Source organism: Gorilla gorilla, chromosome 1 (genome assembly GCF_029281585.2).
Source record: "Gorilla gorilla gorilla isolate KB3781 chromosome 1, NHGRI_mGorGor1-v2.1_pri, whole genome shotgun sequence".
Lineage (NCBI taxonomy): Eukaryota > Metazoa > Chordata > Mammalia > Primates > Hominidae > Gorilla > Gorilla gorilla.
In genome coordinates, this window is record NC_073224.2 from 33,622,545 (window position 1) to 33,635,305 (window position 12,761).

At 39.4% G+C, this 12,761-nt stretch overlaps 1 protein-coding gene across 5 annotated transcripts in view; it reads right to left on the reverse strand.

The window, feature by feature from the left end:
* Positions 1-2,151: 2,151 nt before the first annotated feature.
* BPNT1 (3'(2'), 5'-bisphosphate nucleotidase 1) overlaps positions 2,152-12,761 on the reverse strand; it is a 31,857-nt gene continuing 21,247 nt past the window's right edge. For 3 of the 5 annotated variants that reach the window (XM_055379341.2, XM_055379334.2, XM_055379349.2), the window contains 5 exons: positions 11,971-12,062; positions 10,753-10,797; positions 7,432-7,629; positions 4,356-4,461; positions 2,152-3,671 (listed from right to left, as the gene is read on the reverse strand). In XM_055379341.2, the coding sequence (XP_055235316.1) occupies positions 3,523-3,671; positions 4,356-4,461; positions 7,432-7,629; positions 10,753-10,797; positions 11,971-12,062 (590 nt within the window). In that variant the 3' untranslated portion in view covers positions 2,152-3,522. The remainder of the gene's footprint in view (positions 3,672-4,355; positions 4,462-7,431; positions 7,630-10,752; positions 10,798-11,970; positions 12,063-12,761) is intronic. The other 2 variants (XM_004028421.5, XM_004028423.5) reach the window with 1 other exon arrangement.

Below are 12,761 nucleotides of genomic sequence, written 5' to 3' on the forward strand. Positions count from 1 at the left end.
GTTATTTTCGGCCGGGTGTGGTGGCTCACATCTGTAATCCCAGCACTTTGGGAGGCCGAGGAAGGTGGATCACCTGAGGTCAGGAGTTCAAGACCAGCCTGGCCAACATGGTGAAACCCCTGTCTCTACTAAAGATACAAAAAATTAGCCAGGTGTGGTGGTGCGCCCCTGTAATCTCAGCTACTCGGGAGGCTGAAGCAGGAGAACCACTTGAACCCGGGAGGCAGAGGTTGTAGTGAGCTGAGATCATGCCATTGCACTCCAGCCTGGGTGACAGAGTGAGACTCCATCTCAAAAAAAAAAAAAAAAAAGTTTTTATCTTAGGGCTGGGCGCTGTGGCTCACACCTGTAATCACAACACTTTGGGAGGCCAAGGCAGGCAGATCACCTGAGGTCAGGAGTTTGAGACCAGCCTGGCCAACATGGTGAAACCCCATCTTTACTAAAAATACAAAAATTAGCTGGGCGTGGTGGCACATGCCTGTAATCCCAGCTACTCAGGAGGCTGAGGCAGGAGAATCGCTTGAACCCGTGAGGTGGAGGTTGCAGTGAGCCGAGATTGCGCCCCTGCACTCCAGCCTGGTGACAGAGCGAGACTCCGTCTCAAGAAATATATAAATAAATAAAAATAAAGTTATTCTCTTGTTACACTTAGATTTTTTAAAAATTAGGCTTAGTCCACTATTTACAGATAGAGAACTCCATTCGTAGAGGGAAGCAGATGGATTCAGGTGATGATTTTCTAACTTGGCCAATTATCAAGATCACCTCATGGGTTTGTAAAATAATTTCTGGAGGGGTCGGGGCAAGAGTGAAGAACTGTTTAGACATAATCATTCAGACATCTCTGTAAGGCATCTAGGTAGGTTTTGGGGTATATAGATCTAGAGTTTGAGAGTTCTAAGCTAAAGATTTTGGATTAATGAGCAAAAGCGCCACAAAAGTCACACAGGTGGATTAGATCCTCTGGTGAGAAAGGAGAGAAAGCATAGGCCAGGTGCAGTGGCTCACACCTATAATCCCAGCACATTGGGAGACAGAGGCAGGAGGACTGCTTGAGGCTAGGAGTTCAAGACCAGCCTGGGCTGTATAGCAAGACCCCATCTCTACCAAAAAAAGAAAAAAAAGAGAGAGACTAGAACAGAATCTTGGTAAACAGTGACATTTAAGGGAAGGAAGACAAAGAGAAAGCAATAAAGGAGACTGAGTAGGAGTGGCTAGGTGAAAAAAGAAAGCCAGGACAATGAGAAGAGAGTTACAGGAGGGAGGGCTCAAAGGTGTCAAGACCACAGAGACCTCTTCCTGCTAGATTATGACACTTCTATAAAATAATACTATATTACCTTATCTAGTGAGTCCTAGAGTTAAATGATTATCAGTCCCTGAATTTCTTAAAATATACAGAAGCAGGCTGAGCGTGGTGGCTCACATTTGTAATCCCAGGACTTTGGGAGGCCAAGGTGGGCAGATCATGAGGTCAGGAGATCGAGACCATCCTGGCTAACACAGTGAAACCCCGTCTCTACTAAAAATACAAAAAATTAGCCAGGGGTGGTGGCACGTGCCTGTAGTCCCAGCTACTCAGGAGGCTGAGGCAGGAGAATCGCTTGAGCCCGGGAGGTGGAGGTTGCAGTGAGCCGAGATTGCACCACTGCACTCTGGCCTGGGTGACAGAGAGTGACTCCGTCTCAAAATAAATAAATAAATAAGTAAATAAACACACACACACACACACACACACACAAGCAAAATTGTTGGGATAAACCCTGTGAATTTTTATTTTTATTGTTTGAGACAGAGTCTCGCTTTGTTGCCCAGGCTGGAGTGCAGTGGCATGATCTCAGCTCACTGCAACCTCCGCCTCCTGGGTTCAAGTGATCCTCCTGCCTCAGCACCCCAGTAGCTGGGATTACAGGCACGGACCACCATGCCCGGCTAATTTTTGTATTTTTAGGAGAGACAGGGTTTCGCCATGTTGGCCAGGCTGGTCTCGAACTCCTGACCTCAGGCGATCCACCCGCCTCAGCCTCCCAAAGTGCTGTGGTTACAGGCATGAGCCACTGCGCCTGGCCTGTGAATCTGCATTTTAAAAGGACCTTCCCAGGTGATTCTGATATGCAGTTGAGTTTGGGAACTGTTAATTTAAACCACTTGTTTGATTTGAAAACAGATAATTTTAATTAAAAGCAATGGACAGAGACCTAAAAATAAAAATCTAGGTATATTAGCAGAACAATTTTGATAGTTTATGTTATAATCTCTCATTGGAAGGAACAGAAGCAAGTACTTAGCTTTCCACAATTAAGCCTTATAATGATGCCACAAGAATAAACTAATCCCCAAAGTCGAGAATGTATAATTTTCAAACACTTTTTTAAAAAGCTGGTGAATAACAAAGAGCTAGGATTAAATAATTTATTTTAAAAAAACTTTTCTCATAAATCTGTTTCATAAGCATATATAATAACATCATATATATTCTTAATTGGAGTAGAAACGTTTTTAAAATTACTGTGAAAAACAAGACTGAGATTCCAGAAACAATTGTGCCCTAAAGAAATCTGGTGTAGGCCAGGTGCGGTGGCTTACACCTGTAATCCCAGCACTTTGGGAGGCCGAGGCGGACAGATCACGATGTCAGGAGATCAAGACCATCCTGGCTAACACGGTGAAACCCCGTCTCTACTAAAAATACAAAAAATTAGCCAGGCGTGGTGGTGGGTGCCTGCAGTCGCAGCTACTCGGGAGGCTGAGGCAGGAGAATGGCATGAACCCGGGAAGCGGAGCTTGCAGTGAGCCGAGATCACGCCACTACATTCTAGCCTAGGCTACAGAGCGAGACTCCGTCTCAGGAAAAAAAAAGAGAAATCTGGTTTAGAAGATAGGAATGTTGATTGAACATTGACCTGAACTGTCAATTGGAACTAAAGCTTTTTCTCATTTCTCCACCTAAATACAGAAAAACAAATATAACATATTGAGTTTATAAGTTCTCCAGACGTCAAAATTGGTCTGGTTGATTAATCAAGTTAAATTATTTAATTCTATTTTCTATTCCTAAATATAATAACTAAATATAAATCACTGCTCAACAATGAATAAAGGTGGAACTCTAATTCTACCCAATTAATCTTAAAATGTATTATTTTGAGAACCAAGTCTTTCTCCTAGCTAAGTAAATGAAACTTTAAGTACTTTTTGGGTGTTTTTTTTTTTTTTTTTTTTCTGAGACAGGGCTTAACTCCTGTCACTCAGGCTGGAGTGCAGTGGCACGATCTCAGCTCACTGCAACCTCCGCCTTCCGGGCTCAAGAGATTCTTCTGCTTCAGCCTCTCAAGTAGCTGGGATGACAGGCGCATGACAGGATGCCCAGTTAATTTGTATTTTTGTAGAGATGGGGTCTCACGATATTGCCCAGGCTGGTCTCAAACTCCTGAGCTCAAGTGATCCACCTGCCTTGGCCTCCCAAAGTGCTGGGATTACAGGCGTGAGCCACCGCGCCTGGCCAAATGAAACTTTCCTTTAAGGAACAAGTGCATTTTTAATAGATTCTGGAACTCGGCTTGCATAGTAGTCATAATTCCTCAGTGTGGCCAGGACTCCTGCAGAGTTCATATGCTTCACATCCTTGTGGTACTGAAGAACATTCCCATGGATATCGGTTAACTTGCCTATAGAAAAACATCAATCAATCAATTAATCAAGTTAGTGGCTAATTGGATTGTGGTTTTTCTAGTTATTTTTAAGTGCCTTTTGCTTCCTTATCCAATAGTAGCCAATAAATTCTGGATAAAATAATGAGTGTCCATAAAGGTTAAGTTTTAATTCACTTGAAATTTAAGACTACAGAACAATTTTAACTAACTAAAGGATATAAAATTATTTTTTCTCTGATTAAAATTAATTTTATTTAGCATTTTCTTTTCTTTTTTTTTTTTTGAGATGGAGTCTTGCCCAGGCTGGAGTGCAATGGCACAATCTCAGTTACTACAACCTCGGTTCACTACAAGCCCAGGAGTTCAAGGGTGCAGTGAGCCATGATTGTGCCACTGCATTCCAGCCTAGACAATAGAGACCCTGTGTCAAAAAAAAAAAGGCTATAAATAAGGGCTAAATTAAATTAACTGTATGCAGATCAAAGTTCAAAAAAAGAGACTATAACTAAAGTAAAACTTGCTGAAAATCTACTCTCTCATCCATCTATCATATGAGGGGTTTGGACTGGATAATCTCTAAGCTGCCTTCTAGCTTTTATATAGTAACAGTCTAAGTAAAATAATATTACTGAGATATTATGTCTTAGCATGATATAATTGTAGAAAAACTATGAATTTCCTAAAATTAAACAGACTAACCTCCCACAGCATGTAAAATAACTTCTGGAGCACAAGTATCCCACTTCTTACAACCAGGACTTGCAAATACATAAGCAGAGGCTTTGCCTTCAATCAGCTGAATAATCTGTAAGGGTAAAAATAAGAATTATCCTTTGATAATAGAAAGAATAATTGAAAGTCATGAAAAGACTGAGGTACAGATAAGAAAAACTGCTTGTTTCTATCAAGGATATTTAATCAGTTCCTCTGTTAAACTTAGTTAAAGCTTTTAGCAGGTTTAAATTATGCCAGTATTATGAAGAAGTACATAGAATAAATGCATAATAACATAGTGATACGAAGAAAAAATAATGGTCAAAAAAGCTACAAAGAGGATATCTGAACTGTCTCCATATTCCAAGTTACATAAAGTAACATGTTCCTTTTATTCACGTTGTTTTTCTTTTTTAGTGTAAAAGCAGTATACATTTACAGCAGAATTAATTCAAGTTTTTTTCAACATCTAAAAAATTGACCATTTATTAGAGGGCTGCGCATGGTGGCTCACTCCTGTAATGCCAGCACTTTGGGAGGCTGAGACAGGTGGATCACTTGCAGCCAGGAGTTTGAGACCAGCCTGGCCAACATAGCAAAACCCATCTCTACTAAAAATACAAAAAATTAGCTGGGTATTGTGTTGCATGTCTGTAATCCTAGCTACTTGGGAGGCTGAGGCACGAGAATCATTTGAACATGGGAGGTGGAGGTTGTAGTGAGCCAAGACTGCACCACTTCACTCCAGCCTGGGCGACAGAGCGAGACTCTGTCTCAAACACACAAACAGCACTCCCCTCAAAAAAAAAACCCTGACCATTATTAAATAAAGGACAGAGAAGTATCAAGCAGTACCATAATGTATAAATTGTAATAGATCCTAACAGATGTGCAATGTGACTAGTCTAACAAATACTTTCATAAGTCTTGGGATCACACGTATTGCCATTTCACTACCAAAATACAAACTTTTTTTTTTTTTAAATATTTGAAGAGATTTATTCTAAGCCCAATATGAGTGACCATGGCCCATGACACAGCCCTCAGGAAGTCCTGAGAACATGTGCCCAAGGCAGTGGGGAGCAGCTTGGTTGTATATATTTTAGAGAGGCATGAGACATCAATCAAATACATTTAAGAAATACATTGATTTGGTCCAGAAAGGTGGAACAACTCAAAGCAGTGGGGGCGGGGAGGCTTCCAGGATATAGGTGAATTTAAGTATTTTCTGATTGACAATTGATTGGGTTTGTCTAAAGACCTGGGATCTATAGAAAGAGAATGTTCAGATTAAGATAAAGATTGTTGAGACCAAAATTTCTTTGAAGTCTTATAGTGGCTGTCCTTAGATACAATAGGTGACAAATGTTTCCTAATCAGATTTTAGTTAATCTCTTTAGGATTTGGAGGGTCTGAAAGAAAAAGAGCTAGCTATGTTAATAGAGATGCTTCACAGATGCAGATTTTTCCCCACAAAGAACAGCTTTGCAGCGCCACAAAATACAAACTTTTATAGAGTCATCCTAACAATTCCTCTAATACTGATACACAACTGAGATCACTGCTAGAACTTGCATGACTCTCAATGGTAACCTGCTATCAAACTTTCATTAGTCAATTGACTTTTTTTGGTTATAGTGTAAAATAATTATTATTATAAAATTCAGACTCTACTAGAAATACAAAAATTAGCCAGGTGTGGTGGCAGGCGCCTGTAATCCCAGCTACTCAGGAAGCTGAGGCAGGAGAATCGCTTGAACCCGGGAGGTGGAGGTTGCAGTGAGCCGAGATTGTGCCATTGCACTCCAGCCTGGGCAACAGAGTAAGACTCCGTCTCAAAAAAAAAAAAAAAAAAAACTATTCAGAAGATACATAAGTAGGACCAGAGTGATAGGATGTGAGGAAGGAAGGAGTCTAGGATGACTTTCAGGTGTTTGGCTGGATCAGTTAGAAAAATGGTGGTGCCATTAGTAGGATAGTAAAACAGGGAGAGAAACACATCCAGAGGTGGGTAGAAAGAGGATGAACTCAAAGTGGACACGCTGAATTTGAGATACCTGAGGGATGTCATCATAATGATATCTAGGGGACAATCAGATGAGAAGAGATCAGGGCTAGGGTTGTACATCAAATTGTGTCCCGTTTCATAATTCTCTCAGCAGGTTGGAAACCTGGATGAAAGAATGGGGGAAATAGATGGGAAGTGGGCAGGCAGGCCAGATCTTAGAGTCTGTAGAAGGTCTAGGAAATAATCTAAGAGGGTCCTTGGGAAAATAAGGTCTTTGGCAAGAAGCATGGAGTCATCCTGATGACTTTCATTAACACTGAACTCTCTCAGATTAAAAAAAAACAAAACTTGATTCTTAAATTTATTTTTAAAATTTAAATACTGCTGAAATGTACAAATTATAGTCTTTACTCCCATCTCTTTAAACGCTTATTTCTTTTTTTTTTTTTTTTTTTATACTTTAAGTTTTAGGGTACATGTGCACAATGTGCAGGTTAGTTACATATGTATACATGTGTCATGCTGGTGTGCTGCACCCATTAACTCGTCATTTAGCATTAGGTATATCTCCTAATGCTATCCCTTCTCCCTCCCCCCACCCCACAACAGTCCCCAGAGTGTGACATTTCCCTTCCTGTGTCCATGTGTTCTCACTGTTCAATTCCCATTTATGAGTGAGAACATGCGGTGTTTGGTTTTTTGTCCTTGTGATAGTTTACTGAGAATGATGATTTCCAATTTCATCCATGTCCTTACAAAGGACATGAACTCATCATTTTTTATGGCTGCATAGTATTCCATGGTGTATATGTGCCACATTTTCTTAATCCAGTCTATCATTGTTGGACATTTGGGTTGGTTCCAAGTCTTTGCTATTGTGAATACTGCCACAATAAACATACGTGTGCATGTGTCTTTATAGCAGCATGATTTATAGTCCTTTGGGTATATACCCAGTAATGGGATGGCTAAACTCTTATTTCATGTTTTTAAAAGTTGAGTATTTCAATGATTCACTTGCATTTCAGAGCAGATGACAGACATTTTTCATACCTTATTTCCTGCTCCTCCTACTCGCAGCACAGCATCGGGGTTCATAGCAGCAACACAGTCAGTAACCAACTTGTTGCTATGGGATCGAGTAGTTGTGATAATGTGTTTCCCAGCAGGGACTTCTTTCAGCTGAAACCCAAAGGCGCCTAAACCTAAAACTCCCCAGATTGTCCTTCCCAACACAGCATCTGGTCCTGCCTGTGTAAACGAGTGAAACAACAAGACTTGTGGTTATTTGGAGAAGAACGTTAGCCCATAAATGGAATATTCAGTTATATTAGCATCATGATTTAAAAAATAAAAACATGATAGCGGGGCGCGGTGGCTCACACCTGTAATCCCAGCACTTTGGGAGGCCAAGGCGGGCGGATCACGAGGTCAGGAGATCTAAACCATCCTGGCTAACACGGTGAAATCCCATCTCTAATAAAAATACAAAAAATTAGCCGGGCATGGTGGTGGGCGCCTGTAGTCCCAGCTACTTGGGAGGCTGAGGCAGGAGAATGGCGTGAACCTGGGAGGCAGAGGTTGCAGTGAGCCAAGATCGCGCCACTGCACTCCAGTCTGGGCGACAGGGCAAGACTCCGTCTCAAAAAACATGATAATGTTATAAAGTACAAGAACAATATCACTGACAAAGAACTTTTCCTGAGAGAATCTGCTGATTATTACCATTACTGTTCTGGTTAACAGTTTCAAAGAACTTTTGGTTATTCCCTGGAATCCTTATAAACTGATTTCTGTTTATAATGTGCTGAAACATCATAAACTGATTACTGTTTCTCTGAATTATCAAATGATCTCTTTGTTGTATTTGAAAATGGCCATTTTCAGAAGGTACTAAGATCCCCAGGAAGTGAAATACCATGTATTGATAACTACTTTTCATTATCCAAGAAATATTAAAAATCATGTTGCTACAGGAATAGGTAATGATGACAATGTATTTGGCTGCTATGGAGATAGGGCAACTGAATAGGCCAATACAATATTGAAGAGTAGCCATGGATAATGGGATCAGAGTTAAGATTTTGCTGACAATTTTAATGGCAAAATGACAATGATAATGCAATCTTAGAATCTATATTTTCCTTTGCAGAACTCAATTTCAACTACATTGTTATAACTATACACTTGATATAGAAAAAAATCTGTATTTCATGGAAAGTAAAACTGATACATAAAATGATTGATGCAAAGTCATCAAAATACAATTATATTAATATAGTAGACATATATTATAGAGATATACATATTGTACTGAACACCAAACATGTACCAGGCACCATTCTAAGTGCTTTACATGTATTATCTCTCGAGTTTCAATCCTCAAAGCACCCCCATGAAGTAGGTATTCTCATCCTTAATTTAAAGATTAGAAAAATGAAATGTGGAACCATTAAGTAACCTGACTAAAGGTTCTAAGAAGTTCATAACCAAAGATTGGCTCATCTGTCTTCAAAGATGATATTCTTAAACACTAAATTAGACTGCCTATGTTTACCTGTCAAATGTTTTCACACACATCATCTTATTTGTCCTAAAGCAGTACCCTGGGTGTTGTTATTGTGAAATATACTTAGGTTGCAGGTTGGGTTCCCTGGGAAGCAGACTATGAGGCAGGTGGTATGTTTGTTAGGAAGTGCGCTTGGTATCAACACCTGTGGAAGGAGAAGGAGGGTGTGGGCAGAGGGAAGAAATAAGCTGTGATGCAGGTACAGCAAGAGCTGACCCTACGGGAAGCTGTTCCTATGTGGGGAGTCTGGAGCTACAATAGCCTTTCAGGGTAGTCCCAAATTGGGATGAGATGTCAGGTCTTTAAACTCCTGCAATAATCAGTCACTGGAAATGGACTGCATTGGGAAGAGGTGTGGTCCTAGGTGAGACAGCTCTCCATTGGTAGGGCAATCCCAGAAGAGTCTGATGGCATATGGGGCAACAAAGGAGCCAAAGAACAAGCACTGGGTGCTCAGTATATGTTAATGTGCTTCGTCTGTTCCCATCTGAGTTTACACTACAGGAGAGGCTTGGAATCTAAGGAAGCTATTTATTTTTTTAATTTTTATTTTTTTGAGACAGAGTCTTAACTGTGTTGCCCAGGCTGGAGTGCAGTGGTACGATCTCGGCTTACGGCAAACTCTGCCTCCTGGGTTCAAGCAATTCTCTTGCCTCAGCCTCCTGAGTAGCTGGGATTACAGGTGCATGCCACCATATCTGGCTAATTTTTGTATTTTTTTAGTAGAGACAGGGGTTTCACCATGTTGGTCAGGCTGGTCTCGAACTCCTGACCTTGTGATCCACCTGCCTTGGCCTCCCAAAGTGCTGGGATTACAGGCGTGAGCCACCACGCCCAGCCAAGAAACCTATTTATTAATGCAGCTCTCCAGTTATTCTGGAAAAAAATAAAGGAAAGAAAACAGTGGACACGAATATTTCGGGCCCTACAAGGTCATATTCCCTCTGTAAATGAACATCTAGGCAAAAAGGATGGGATCAAGGACTCTGGTGTCTTGGTGTGGTAAATGCAATCCCATGATGCAGCTGGCTTGCCTTCTTCTGTGCTCCTGACTCTCAGGCTCTGGCATTGTCTCTCTATTTCAATGGCTCCACACCAATTTTGGGAGGGTAATAAAGGCGAAAATTTTCTGACAATTAAGCTTCAATGGTTAAGAAACTGGCTTCAGTATGAAGAGAGACTGAGTTTCTTCATGCTATTTCCTTTAAGTGTCTACTAGTTTCAGTATATGTTGGAAGCAATAATAAAGTTTGAATTGCTAAGTCTTTTCTCTGGCTCAGGAGGGCAATATAAAGTAATGCAGTAGCAAGGTTTGGATTTGAGTTTGAATCCCAGTTCTGCCATTTACCAGCTGGGTGACCACAGGAAAGTTAATTGCCTCAGTTTCCTTTTTAAAATGGGGATAATAGTTTATTTAAAGGGCTGTGGTTAGTATTCAATGAAAGGATACATTTGAAACCCTTGAACCTGGCAGCATACAGTAAACTCTTAATAAATTTTAGCTATTATGGTGATGATGATTATTATTTAAAATTGAATCTTTAGCCTGAATACCACCAACACAGCTGAGCAACTTTTCTACTTCCATTTGTGGTAATGAATTTTAAGGCATAAGCAAGAGAAGCAAGAGAAAGGATAAACAGAGTGTCCAGAAGGGAAGTGGTACAGAGAGAGGTAATGAAGAGAAGCAGAACTGGAGAAAATGAACTGGTATGTGGGATGTACAATGACCACCTGGGGTACCACAAGTTGCCTGCCTCTTTTCTACCTACTAGTGGAGCCAAAACCCTAGCTATTTTTCTCACCTTTGCTTCACTCCTGTGTTCCCTTAACTGCTGCTTTTCATTGTTCTGTGGAAAATGAATACAATTTTTCTAATCTCAGAAAGAAGTGGTGAAAATTGTTAACTCCTAAGCACTTAGATTTTTTCCTGATGAAAGGTACCATGCATTACAATGCTTTATATGAATTAAATGCCCCTTTTGAAAGTAATAGTATTAACTTAAAGTTTACATAAAAACCACAAACTTGTGTCTGTATATAACAGTATCAACATTAAAATCATATTTAAAGAATTAATAGACACAAGCAATTTAACTTGAGACTTTCTCAATAACATATAACTATTTTGGTAAATCCTAAGAAACACGATTCTTAATATAATTTATAATCATACGAACAGCAGGAAAAAACAAATTTATATTAGAAATAAAGCTTAACCTTGCTTTTAACTCAGAGTGGAAATTCAGAAGTAATATTGCCCACTCCGATTACTTTGTTTCTCTAAAGTTCTATCAAGGTCACATTAATATAAATACCTTAACTACTTTATCTCAACAATTTCCTATAAAATTTAATGCAATTTAATGGTACATTCTTGCTTTGAAATTACACTAGTCCCTTGCTTCTATGGAAGGCAATTTATCTGATGTATAATAGAAAATCAAAGCAGATTAGAAGAGACAAGAAAAAAGAATGCAAGAGCATGGTAAGTTACCAACACTGACTGTAACTTAGGCGCTACACAGCGTTACCTGGAAAACAACAGGCCTAGCATCTTTTCTTAGTTGAAATGGTTCATTTCTTGAATGTGCTTCAGGAACCAATCATAAATCAGGTGTCTTGATGCCAAAGCTAATCAAGAACACTATCAGTAATTCTCTTAACATTTATATTTGAATCATAAGGAATAAATTAAAAAATATATAATGCATTTAGTGTGTCTGTGTACATACACATGCATATATATACATACCCAGTACCAATGCCCCCAGCAATTTTGATTCAATAGGTCTGGGGTATGGCCTGGGAATCCATATTTTTAAAAGTTTCTCATCAGTTAATAGCATAGCTAAAAAAAAAGTTAAAAATAAATAAATAAATAAAATTTAAAAAATGAAAAGTTCCCCAGATGATTGCATATGCAACCAAGCTAAAAACCACTTGCTTAGGTAACATAAAGAATCAGATAACACTATAATTATTCATCTAATGAAATTACTTTGTATCATTTATAGTAATACCTCATAGTTGTAATATGGCTGGTTAATAACTCCTGCTATGGCTTTTCCTTCATAAGCAATTCCAATAAGAACTGTTACATTGTCAAGAAGACCTGCAAAGAAGAAATAAATATCAGTTATATAACTTGCTCATATTATGACTCATCATTACTACATCAATTGCTCCAAGTTAGTTTTGCAGTTAAGGTATGGAATTTGCAATGATTCATCCGTGATCAATCCTATTTATAGGAAAAGGCATAAATGATAAGCGAGCTGGCCAGAAACAGCCATAGGATCTATGGCCACTTAATTGAATTGGCTATCATGGTCTCATTAGTACAATGTGTAAACCAACTAAATAAAGCAGCCATAATTCTGCAGCCATCATCATCAGATTCCTCTATGCCTCTTCCACCATCATCCAACTCATCCTTACCTGCCGAATCACTTTATATTCCTGGATTACACTCTAGACTTGTATTTCAAGCCTTTAAAGCAGAGTTTCTCAAAGGGAGGCCCAAGGACTATCAAGCAGCATTAGAATTAACTGGTGTACTTTTTATAATACAGATCTTCTCAGGCTCCTTCCCAGAACTAGTGAATCAAAATCTGGGAGTGGGGGACAAGACCTAAATAAGCTTTCTAGGTGCTTTTATACACATTAAAGTTGTCTAGAGCTTCCTTATTTCACAATGGGTTCTACAGATGTTTTCAGCACACACACATACATACACATGTACACACACACTGTGATTCACCCATTATAGCGATGTCTCATTCAAGAACAGTAAAATAGTTTTTTTCTAGTA